Source organism: Phalacrocorax carbo, chromosome 12 (genome assembly GCF_963921805.1).
Source record: "Phalacrocorax carbo chromosome 12, bPhaCar2.1, whole genome shotgun sequence".
NCBI classification, from domain to species: domain Eukaryota; kingdom Metazoa; phylum Chordata; class Aves; order Suliformes; family Phalacrocoracidae; genus Phalacrocorax; species Phalacrocorax carbo.
The window spans coordinates 8,649,969-8,662,457 of NC_087524.1; the positions used below are offsets into that span (position 1 = coordinate 8,649,969).

Sequence of the window (12,489 nt, forward strand, 5' to 3'; positions counted from 1 at the left end):
GCGCTTATGCTGAGGGGGTGCCAAGCCTGCTGGATGTGCCAGCTCCTGCCTCTGCTGACTGCGAGGGCTGGAGAAGGCTGTATGGAGCAAACCTGGAGTTGCTGAGTGAAGCTGTGGGGAGGAGAGGAAGCGTGGGAGGAGGTGGCTGGCGGAGCAGGCTGTACAGAGTCAGGGAGAGGACAGGGGGCCCATTGCTTGCAGAGGGTGGGAGCGTGCCCTGGGCACGGGAGTCACTCGCTGGGAGCCTGCGTGAGAAATTCTCAGGGGCTGCAGTCATGGAAATTGTATACGGCATAGAGATGGGCAGGGAGAAGGAGCGAGCCAGATACGCAGATGTGTAAGGGATGGAAAGAAATGTCCTGGAAAACAGAAGAGGTAGAGAAGGCCCAGAACCAAATTTGTTACTGTATTATAGCATTTTAGCATTTGTTTTTCAGCTAAAGTATTACACTCTCCAGTGTCACATAAGGCATTCAGGTGTCTGGGATCTACTTTGTGATAAGAAAAGCAGCATTTGCGACTCCATCAGCAGAAGCTGCAGTGCAGTGAGACATGTTTTCCACAATCCTACTGCCAGCAGGGGTGAGTGAGGGCTCTGAGCAGGGCACAGAGGAGTGAGGAATCACATTGTTGTGCTGATGATGTACCCTGGAGAGGCTTGGGAGGGCCCAATTCTGGCCCCTTCATCAGGTTTTCACTCCAGGGGACTTAAAGGATCAAATAAATTTATATGTGCTTGCATAAATCGATGGGTTCTTTTGAGGGGTATGTTAATTTTCCAGACTCAACAACCTGGAACTGTGCAGTAATCAACTTTGTATTTTCAACCTGCTGATCAATTTTTAAAAAAAATCTGCATCATGCTTTTTCTGAAACTGTCCTCAAACCTCAGAGGTCAAGCAGTCCTTACAGTATTGATAATCTGGTTTTTTCCACTCTGTTTTTTTTCAAGAACCTTTTGCCTAGGCCCCTTGTTTGTAAAAGCCCAATTTGAATCCCTGCAGTGGAGCTATTGTTTAGTTGTACTCCAGGGATTTAATTCTTCCTAAGGCATCTTGTCTATGCTGTGTCTGCAGCAGGCAGCAGCACCATGTGAATTTGCACCTCTTTGGAGTGCCTGGGCTGGGGCAGTTCCTGTTTCCCAGACAGGAGATAAGAAGCAGCAAAACTGAGGTGAAAAAGAAAGGGAGGAGAAGCATTCTTTTTTTTTAATGTAATGCAAATATATCATGGCTTGGATTCTACTTGTATGTTCTTAAAACACATTCAGCTTGAGTTGAAAATGAAATTATAAAGTAACTGCCAGTGGGTCCACAGATTAGATTGCAGTTGTTTTTTCCCTATTACCAATCCATCTGTGCAGTCCTTTGTAGGTTAGGAAACTAAGCAGACAGACTGAATTTAGCATTGATTCGATTATCCCTAGATTATCTTAATTTAATGTGGCTGGCAAATGAGTCTGAATGAAGTTTTTTTCTTTACACTGTCGTTTTGTTGTTTGTTTTTTTTTAATTTGCATTTGTGTAATGAGATGCAATAGCAGTGTTACTCTGAGATTTTTAGACATGATTTTCATGTTTAGCTTCTGTATCAGTTTGTTATGGGTACATCTCTGCATACATGCTTATATCCGTTATTGAGCTAGTTAGAAATATATTAAGTAGCTCTGGTGAAAAATATAGCTAATACATTTCAGTGTTGGACTCCGTGTCTGCCCTTAGTTTCTCTCAATTAATTCTAGCTGTTCAGTCTGCAAAATGGTACTGAAAAACAGCATCAAATCTTACTTGTGACAGATTGCCAGATTACCTTTCTTTTTAACAAAGCCAGACTGCATATTAAAAATGTGTTGGAGAAAATAGATTTTTATAATAAATTATATAGACCGTGCATGGGGTAATAGCAATGCAATAAATTACATTGTTCCTGTAAGTATCGGATAAGCTGCATTCAATTTAAACGTCTAGCTGCATCACTGTCATGCTGGACAGGAACTCACCGGGGGCCTTTTTAACATTCCTGCACCCATAAGTCATGGAGTCGAAATCCTTCTTTGCTTTGCCCTCAAATACAGAATTTCTCTGACGTCTGTGACTCGCTGCCTGCCGTGTAGCTGAGATCTCACAGTCGGATACAAAATGCAGGTTTGTACCCCTTAGAGCAGTGAGTTTTCAAGCCGATGAGTGATGTGGGTAATGTAGGTCTGGCTCGTGTGAGGGATGTGGTCATCTTGTTTGTGTGCCAGCATCCCCAGTGCCACACACTGCTGCAAATTTATTGAATTTATTTTTTTAGACCTGAGCTGGCAGAGAAGTGCCAAGTGTTGAGCTAGCATAGCTAAGCAACATTACTGGCTCGAGGGAGTGATCCAAGTAGCCGCTGCTTTCTCAGGGGAACAAGCAGGATTGATTGTTTCAGCGTCATCTTGAACATATCCCAGAATAAAGTGACCATGTAATGATGGCCTGGCTTTGTGCAAAAATAAAAGAGGAATGCAGAAACTTGCTTTTGAAGGATATGAGTGCAGTATAGCGGCTATTTTCTGAAAACCAAGCACACTTACTAGTCCATGTACTTGGGGCTTCTCCCACTCTGTGCGGTATCAACTCATAACCTGTAATATACTGTCCAGATGGATTTATCCGACTGATCAGGCAGAATAGTATAACCGCTCTGTTGCACATTTTAACTCGCATTTTGAAGGAGGAGGTCTTCAAAGAGATACAGAGGAACAGTCAGGCTACAGATCTATTCTCCTAATTTGAAAATCTATCTAAAGAATTGCATGGCGTGACCATGTCAGAAGAGGGAATTTTCTGGCCTTTGGATAAACCAGGGTGATGCAGTCTGAACTGCCCTGGAGCGAGACTCAGTCTGGGGACTGTATGCCAGGCCGTGCGTGGACAGGAGATATGCTTCAAGTTCCCTTGCTGTCTCCTTGCTGGCAGAACAGCAACAGCTCCTTGTTTTCCTCTATATGGCCCCCTATGTGCATGCCAGAGAAGATGTTTGACTCCCAGATGCCCAAACAACTATTTCCCATCGGCTCTGGGTGTAGGATAGCAAGCTCACTGGTTCAGCCTGGGGCCACCCTTTGGATATAGTTCTCTTCGATCCTAGTACTTGTCTCCATTTGCTGTCCTTTTCAACTTACTCCCTGTGGTTATTCAAGGAAATAAGGGCTCCTAGCAGGATCCCATACAGGTTTAAAAAAATTGAAAATAAAGTGGGAAGTAATCTGTGTTTCTCTCAGAGCTAGCTAACACCTCTTGAGCATAGATTGCAGGCACTACACTGCTCATAAAACATCTCGAGGCCAAGAATATGACTTGGTTTTATTTCTTTAGGCATCAGCTATAATTAGTCAGATTAAAGGTGGGGGGAATGCACTCCAAGAAAACACACGAGCAATGTTACACAAATAAAATTTACTAGTCTGCAGTGGAATGGTTCTCTCTGAGTTATTTCCCCAGTTCTCATTGTAGAGCAGTTGGGTAGTAAAGTTAGGAGAGATTGTGCAGCTGAATTATGACCATTGTTGCATGGAGGAACCTCACCTGCTTTACGTGGGCTGTAAAGGAAAATGGATAATGACATTTTAAAGACTTCAGAATATGGAAAACTTAACGGAGTGGTCTGGTATAACTGTCTTATAGATGCTGCTTTTGCATAATAGCATGGTACAAGAGCTGGTCTATCGGAAATTTAGAGACTTCTCATTTCTGTGGAGCTGGAGGGAGGCTTCAGATTTGATATTATGAATTATGAAATAAAATAGTACGTTTGAAGTTAAATGTTTTAATGATTTCCTTGTTGAGTTCTTATGAAATCAATATCTCCCTATGAAGCAGTTTGATTTCATGGAATGAGCATTCCCTAACAGAAAGAACAAAATAAAAAAAAAATTAGTAGTTTTTGTTAAAATACAAACTTGCTGAAAAAGAACCAGTTTAAAGTCTGTGAGGGTGGAGCACCTTCCTGCATTAGGTTCAAGTCCTGTTAGTGCCCCTTCCAAGCAGGATGGGTTCGTGGGTCAAGAGGTTACTGTAAGCAAGCCTGCGTATTTACAACACATCCATCACTTCTATGGTAACTGCTGAAGGAGATATAGATAGATAGATAGATAGATAGATAGATAGATAGATAGATAGATAGATAGATAGATAGATAGATAGATAGATAGATAGATAGATAGATAGATCGATCGATCTTGAGGCAGGTCAGGTAGCTTAGCTCTTCCTTCCATGGAGGGAACATGTAACCACCTCAGGTTTACTGTGATGCAGAAGTATTCAACAGCAGTTCCTGTGAATCAGCTGGTATGCAGTAAATCAGATCCTTAGTTTACTTCTGAGGATTGCTGATTTAGCCATACACTAAAATAATTTTGATTTAATTTTTTAACATATTTTCTTTCAGTTTCTTTGCCATTTAATTCCTCCTGTTGACATCTAGATAGTTTCTGTGCTTTGCCATCTGCCCTACACGTTTGACAATTCCCTTTTGAGGTCCTCATAACTTTTTCTGGTGACTATTAGTTTTTCTGTGCTCACCTAAGGAAATAAGGCTCATGCAGTTCTCCTGCCTAGAAGACTGACTGTGCTACCCTAATGGTGTTTGAACCAGCTGACCAATGTCAAACAGACTTAAGAGTGGTAGGGCTCTTGGAGAGAGTTGATTCTTAAAGGGTGGTAAAAATGAGCAGGTGAGTAAAAATGCTAACTGTGCCCTCTGCAGTGGAGAAGAGTGGAGATGTGTTACACTCGACCTTGGACACAAGTGAATCTAGATAGGGTCCTCTGTGTGTGCCATAGCTGCAGTAAAAGCTTTAGTCAGGCCTCCTTCCTCTTTAGGCAATGATGAATCCATCTACAATGTGCAAACCCACAGAGAAAAGAGCATCCTTAGTTCCCCATTCATAGAAGTCTTCTCCAAACTTACTCCTGAGCATGGGAACACACCAACTGGCCTCTGGTTCGAGGCTTGCTATTTATTAGAAGAACATGTCAGACTCCTCCCATTATATAAAATGGTTTCCCTGGACATGTCACATCTCTTGTTGGCTTTACTGTGGAGTCAGGTAACACCGAAGTTCAAAGAGGCAGAAGTCTCTGCAGCAGCAAATGATACCCAAGTCCTGGCAGACAATGTTACTGTCTTGAAATGGTAGAGAAGGTGCTTGTTCAGTAGTAGCCTGTGATTTTTCACAGATACCACTGAAAGCCATCTCCCCTTTTCCTGGATTCTGGATGCAAATATATGTTGTCTCATTAAGAAATACAGTGCAAAAGGACTTTTATAACATCTATTGTGCCTCAGTCCCTCCTCAAAACCAGTAAGAAATGTTACCACAGTATGCTAATCTGCACAGCATTACAGCAGGTCGAAAGGGTTGTCATAGCAGAGCTTGTTAAGATTGTTGGATTGATGGTTGCTGTAAATGGACGTGGATAAACCAGAGGCTGTTCCCAAATCTACAAGGCCCTGGGTCAGCATCAGTGTTGTGATGGGGTCCTTGTAGAACCAGCTTTGCTTCTGAAGCTGTAAACTTTTAGGTTTACTAAACTGGGATAATTTGCAAAACAATGTTCTATGCTTATCTGAAGGGGGAGCCATGCTTTGTCCTAAAACTAGAAATTGTTTTGGGATGCTTGTAGCAGTGAGTCCTGTCAGGCTGGGTCAGTGCTCCAGGGACATAAACTTCTTCCTGTAATCTTTTATTTTTACATACATTTCTTTTACAGGTGTATTAATACTTATTTTCGTGTCTGTATTTTCAATATTTAGTATATAAATAGCTTCCAGTTGTGAGTGTAGGTGTCTCATTTGATATCTGCAGTAGGATCAAAACGTGTACTGAGAGGTATGGCTATGAAACCGTGAATGTTGTTGAGACACCCATACTGGCATTGTTATCACTGAAGGTTCTAGCTCCATCCTTGGTTCATAACAGGGCAAAACAGAGATCTCAAATTACTTTGGAGATGGCAGTCTGCTTCTTTGCTTGGTCTACATGGTATGGGAGGTGTAGGGATGCATTCTTGGGAACAACAGAAGCTGTCTTCAGGCACGTCTGACTGAAGTGTGTTGCTCCTTGTAAAGTGTTTATGCTCATCCTGTACCTGGGGTGAGTGTGTGTCCTGTGCCTACTCATCTCTTGGTTTTATGGAAATATGTGTGTACACGTAGGAGATACTAGCACATTGTACGTGTTTGTGAATGAAAGGTAGGTTGTACAAAGTGTTTTATTGATAGCACTACAAATGATAGAAAAGTGCAAAAACTACGGGAGTCTTCACATCCACCTGTGCTGTGATGACTCTGAGGATTTATCTGGGTGTTTTATATTCTAATTCAACATTTGTGAAAGCCCCAAACTTAGTTATAAATTTACTTTGGAGGAATCATTTATGAGAACTTTAGGATTTTCTGGGTAAAAAAGATTTTGATTGTCATGTTTTGAAAACATGAATGTGAAAGGTGGGAAGGGAGGATGCTCATCCCTGTTTCCAGCATGAGTCAAGAGAAAGTGGTTATCTAGGCCTTTGTTTCTGTAATGTCTTAGTTTCTGTGGCTACAGGTCCTGCAATTCAGGCTGTCCTCAGTGCTGCAATGGTCTCTGTACACGAGCTGATTTTACATTCCATATGGGTTACAATGCAGCAAGTGAAGAGCTGACATTCTGTATTTTTTTTAATTAAGAATAAGGCTGTAATTCTGAATTTCCTGCACTCTTGGAGGTTTTAATTCGGCCTCATGTTATCTGCAGATTTTTTTTCCTGATTTAATTGAGTAGTCAGTGTGAATTTTGTGGTGTTCATGTGCATGCAAGGGAGAAGGAGATTTTCTAAGTGTTCAGTGTTCGCATGGACATAAACAGGTGGGTTTCCAGCAGAGACATTTGCATTTGAAAACCTGCTCTAAACGGGCTGGGCTTTCCCAGGAGAAGCAGCACCAGCAGTGAAATGCAGCGATCGATCAGCATAGAATTGTGTGAGCATTTGATGGGCAAAATGTTGTGGTATAAAGACAGGGCCCAAGAATAAGCTCTTTGTGGCTTTGTTTCATTCCTGAAAACTGTGACTGAGAGGCTTTTATCATTTAAAAAAAAATTAATCGGCCACATTTTGGCTAACCTGGAAAATATCACAAAGTCCTCTGCAACTTTCTAAGTGCTGTTTCTTTAATCCAATCATTGATAAGAAGAAAAAAAATGTTTTTCATTTATCTCTGCTTATATTTCCCAAACTTTACCTTTAAAGTAATATCTGAACCACTCCTTTCAGTTGCAGAGCTGAAAGCATGTAATTTAATGTACATAATGATAAACTCTTTCTTTAAAGCAGCTTGCATTTGCTGTGTTTTCTTTCTTTCCTAATTTTAACTAGGGAAAACATTCCCGTACTTATCACAACACTTCTGTTACATGCCTCGTTTTTCATGCCAAGCTCCTTATGGTATTTGGAGTTTATTTTTATTCTTAATCAAGTGAGTTGTCCAAGAAATTGATCTGAAAAAAACCTATCATAATTGTTCAAACACACACCAATGGGGACACCTGGTGGAGAAACGACGAGTTGCCTGCATTAAACCCATGGATGGGTGAGCATGAGTTAGCTCATTAGGGAGGGGACTCTGAGTATTTTTAACTCCAGCAACTGCGAGATGACTCTCATTAGTTTACCTGCCCGCCACTGATGGCTCCCTCAAAGCATCCTGCACTTGCTGCTGGCTAAGATTAGGTGCACACAGTCATGGTGGTGCTGATGCACAGTGAGTGGCGTGCAAGCACCTGACTCCTCAGTCTCTGTTGTTTAATATGACTGGGGACAAAGCTGCAGCCACTGGCAAATGCTCTTTCTCTCATGCTGCTGCAGAAGCTGCCATGTTCAAGGATTCTCAGATAAGCCCTACAGATACTTATTTAAGAGATCGACGTGTATTTGGAAGGTAATGTGGGACGGTTAGGTGAAGATCCAGGACCACGTCTGCTTGTAGCTGCAGGGCAGAGGAGAACAATCCTCTGAATTGGATCCTGCTCTGTATCATATGAGATGGTCCGGTCTTGACAGACAGCAACTCAAGTAACCACTGACATGTTCCAGTCTGCAGTGGAAGTCCTAGTCCTCCTCCAGCAGGCAAGGCCTCCCTTCCCACTGTCCTGTAAGAGTGGCCTTGGGAGAGATCATGGTGAGGACAGCAGCCCAGACTGGCTTCATCAATGAGCTTGGTCAGGGAGAAGGGCACTGTGCTTGCCACTGACTTTGGAAGCAGACAGGCAGTACTCGATTCATCCATGGGGCACTACACCTATGTCAGAGGGCAGAATATGGATTCTAGATTGTTTACTTCTATGTGCTATAGAAACTACCTGGAGTGGGACAAGCACAAGACCCGAGGACAAGGCAGGCACCTAGGTAACATTATTGTGCACACACTCTAGGAACTGCTTGCAAATAGTGTGCTTTAACTGGTGTGAAAATCGTCATGGTTGGTTCTTTTACTTCTAGCTCACTCAGAAAGCAAGCATTAGCCTTTCCTGTGATGGGGCAGCAACATACAGATGGGTTCTGGTGTGCCTGCTGGCATGCACCAGCTGTGGAACATGGGATTATCTTTCTAAGTAGGAGAGGAAGAAAAGAAAGGAATGCTTACAGTCATGAAGGGGGAAGGGTAATTTCTGAGTCTTTGTTTTGATTCAGTCTTAGAGTGAAATTTATAGCCTACTGGTTTTCTCATTGTTTGGGAAAGAAGGAACATATTAATTATAATTCTGCACCAGAGCCACCAGACAACTGGGAAAGAAAGTGACTTTGACTTAGACCACCACAAGTTGGGCAGCAGACTGTGGATTTTTGTTAGATATAGCAGAGTATTATTTGTGTTTAATTCACATTTCAGAGTCTTTTCTTTGTGGCAAATAAGAGCTGCAAATGAAGTATGAATCGCCATCCCATAGGCATCCAGTATGGCCTGCTGACTCTGTGCCCTCTCTCGAAACAAGACTAATATTAAATGAGAGGGAAACTAACTTTATTTGTTGGTATTCCTGCGTTGGGATTAATGTCAAAGCAGGACACCATTTTTGCCACAGAACTCAAGAGAGGGCAATTTTAAAGTTAGTGCTTGAATTCAGGTGGCTCAGAGAGACCCCTTTCCTGCTTCAGGTGCTTCAGCTGACTCAGACTCAGCAGAGCCGGCTGGAGGCAGTCACTCTGAATAGCCACCAGTGACTGTCCTGGTCCAGACCAGAGGTCCCTGCCTGACAGTGGTCAGGAGCAGATGCTAACAGGAGTATTCTAACAGACTTTACGGACTAAATATTTCTTGTTTCTCTTCCTTGCAGAAAACACCTTCTGCAGCGGTGACCACGTATCATGGCATAGCCCTTTGGACAACAGTGAATCTAGAATCCAGCATATGTTACTGACAGAAGACCCTCAGATGCAGCCGGTGCAGACTCCTTTTGGGGTCGTTACTTTCCTACAGGTATGACCCAGCAACAGTGGCTCTGACTGTCACCTCCTGAGAGTGGAATGTGGCTAACATTGCATTTCATTTAGCTTTGATAAGTCAGATGCTTATTGCCCTGTCTTCCACCTTCCTTCCTCATTTGATTACCACAGATCTCATTTTTGAGTTGTTACTCTGAAGGTATTCAGCTAGCATTTTACTAGGATTGAGCAATGGCACACTCAGTTCTTAGGACAGAGGTCTGTCTGATGGAGAAAAGGTTTACCCTGTGAAACAGCCCTGGATATTGAATATTACATTACTGCTCTGAAATTTCAAACATGAACATAGGGGAAAAAAGCTGTGAGAAACATTTTTAAAAGGTAATGCAGAGCTAAATTCAAATTAATTCTACGGCAGTATCAGTAAGTGATCCACTGGTTTGAGTTCCAGGAAAAGAGGTGTTTGGAGCAGGACTGAGAGTTGCTTTAGCATTATTTAATGGTAGAAATGTAGCTTGCAGCATTGACACAAAGATTCTTTAGAGGCTAAGTGAGTTTTCCTGTACTGATCTACAGTTTAAGGAAGGTTCAGGTTTGTTTTGCAAAAGAAACATTTCAAAAATCCCTTGCTATTTAACCCTACTGTTCAGTGGGGGAATCTTCTTCAGCCGAACAGGTTTGCTTGCTTTCCCAAAGTCCTTCTTCTCAGTGATGTGTCTTAGATATGGGCTGCTTTGGACATTTTTAAATTGCATATAGAGTTATTAACCTTAGTGGAAGAGCTGGCATAGTTTATACCAACTGCTGATGTCTCCCTGCTTTGTGGAAAAGCTTCCATCCTGTGGGGAAATTCAGTGTCTGTATTTTACAATTTGAGCTTCAAGTTGCTCCCATTTGTTCTTGGCTGTAGTTGCAACATGTAAGGGAAAGCTTCATTACCACAGACCTGCACAAGGCAACCGCTGTGCAAGGGCAAAGGCTTTCCTGAATTTTCTGAGGTGCCCAAAAGTCTGTGTTTTATCAACAAGAAAGAGATGGATGTGGGATTAATTGGTGAAAGGGGAGTTGTGGGACCTGGAAGCAGAGGTAGAGAGCCAAGCTAAGCAGGGTCATTCCTGGCTGACTCCCCAGTCAGTGCTGCATTAGTCTGTGTCTCTTCTTTAGTGCTCAGCTGTCCTGGATCAAAGGACAGTCAACTTGTTGGATCCTAAGGCTCTTGGCCTCTAATCTTCCACAACCCATACAGTTGACTTGTTTTCCCCTTCGTTTGATTCTTGTTGTTATGGATTTATTTTGACCCATGAGGATAAATGATTGGGAAGAAAAAAAATAGAATGAACACAAAGTAATTTCCTGTTTAGAGTCTGGCTGTTTGTATGTAATTAGTGAGTGAAGGCCCAGGGAGGGGTCTCCTGAAGCGAGGGTCATTCAGGCTGTTCATGGAGGAAGCCTGGGAGATGGGTGGGGATAAAGTGCATCTTCAAGGGCTGGTCCTGAGAATGGGAGCTCTGCAAGGGGCAGGGGAGGCTGGGTACGTGCTGACGTTGATGGTTTTCCACCATGGCTAAAATAATTTTTCATCCCAAAGTGTGAATTATTGTGCTTAAAGGCACAAGCCAGTGGTTGATGGATCAGGAAGAAACTGCCTTCCTCTGTCAGCTGAGGGTGTTTCACCCTTCGTTTGAAGCAGCTGATCTCAGCTGCTGTGAGAGGGACATCTGGTATTGCTCAGTGTGTCAGCTTCCATCCTGAAAAGCAAACACATCCCGCCTTACACAGGAAAACAGAAGTCTGCAGTTGCCTGCACTGACAAGTGGATTTTGCGATGTGTAAGCAGCTTTACTTTATGGTGCTGGGTAAGATGTAACTAGTCAGTAAACTCAGCTGGTCAAGGTTTTATGAGCACCAAAGCATTCCCTCGTGGCAGCGGGTCCCTTGCCTGATTGAAATCGCTGGTGGAGCATTGCATTTGCTCCTAGCATATGGCTGCCAGGGCAGTGTTCTGCACAGACCCTAACCTGTCCTGTCTTGTGTGGACTAGACTGAAGAGTGAGAACAGACTAGTGGATCTTTGGTAAATCCTGATCTGTCACCAGGCCCTCCTCATAGTTAAGGTCTTGCCATGCAAGATTAAATGTTACCTGACCAGGGCATTTCATGTGGTAAGTGTAGAGAGAGGGCATAAAGAATTACAGAATCCCTGTTATTTCAGGCTCCATTAATTCTCGCTCATCCAGTTAAAGAAATGGTGCTTCCCCGTATCCGCACTGTTTGATCCAACACCACATGGCACACTTTCTCTACAGTTCTTGTGCAGTTCTCGTCCAGTTTAGCATCTCTGTTTTCATTTACTCCAGATTGTTGGAGTTTGCACTGAGGAACTGCATGCGGCTCAGCAGTGGAACGGGCAAGGGATCTTGGAACTGCTTCGGACTGTCCCAGTGTAAGTGCTCATATAGCCCCATATAGGGGAGCATTTCTGTAGAGAACAATTCAGTTGTTTGTTTTTATTAACAATCTTTAACTTGTTGATGGAACTTATTTAATCCAGTGCTGTAGAAAGACATGGGAATTCTTTGCAGATCCGTTCTCACGCACAGACACTTACATCGCAAATTAATGCATGTGGAAGTCCACATGTTCAGGGTGAAATAGAATGAGGTCTTGAAAGCTTAATTTCCTTCCTCTTTTGCCTGCAGCGTTTTCTCATTGGTTCTTCCTGAGAGAGCTGGGACAACTGTTACTGGTGACCTCTCTGTGTAGTTCAAAAGAAAGGAAGGAGAGGGTCTGACGTGGAGTGCATAGCAAAGCTTGGGTACTGTCTGAAAGTGAGAAAGTCACTCTCAAACTGACCCCACTCTTGGTGGGCCAATTTGCAGTAGGAGGGGTGTTCATGCAAGTGAAGTTCATTGCGATTTCTCATCTGGCAAAACAAAGATATTGTTGGGTTAAGGAGGAGATGGGTTTTAAACGTTAAATGCAGTGTTGATACTTTATTTGCTTCCAGGTTGCAGCTAAACCTTTTTGGCTTGCA

The 12,489-nt window shown here is 42.9% G+C and overlaps 1 protein-coding gene across 2 annotated transcripts in view; it reads left to right on the forward strand.

The window, feature by feature from the left end:
* SUFU (SUFU negative regulator of hedgehog signaling) overlaps positions 1 to 12,489 on the forward strand; it is a 98,548-nt gene that overhangs the window by 42,314 nt on the left and 43,745 nt on the right. For both annotated transcript variants that reach the window (XM_064464036.1, XM_064464037.1), the window contains exons 4-5: positions 9,347 to 9,489; positions 11,813 to 11,898. In XM_064464036.1, coding sequence (XP_064320106.1) covers positions 9,347 to 9,489; positions 11,813 to 11,898 — 229 coding nt within the window. The remainder of the gene's footprint in view (positions 1 to 9,346; positions 9,490 to 11,812; positions 11,899 to 12,489) is intronic.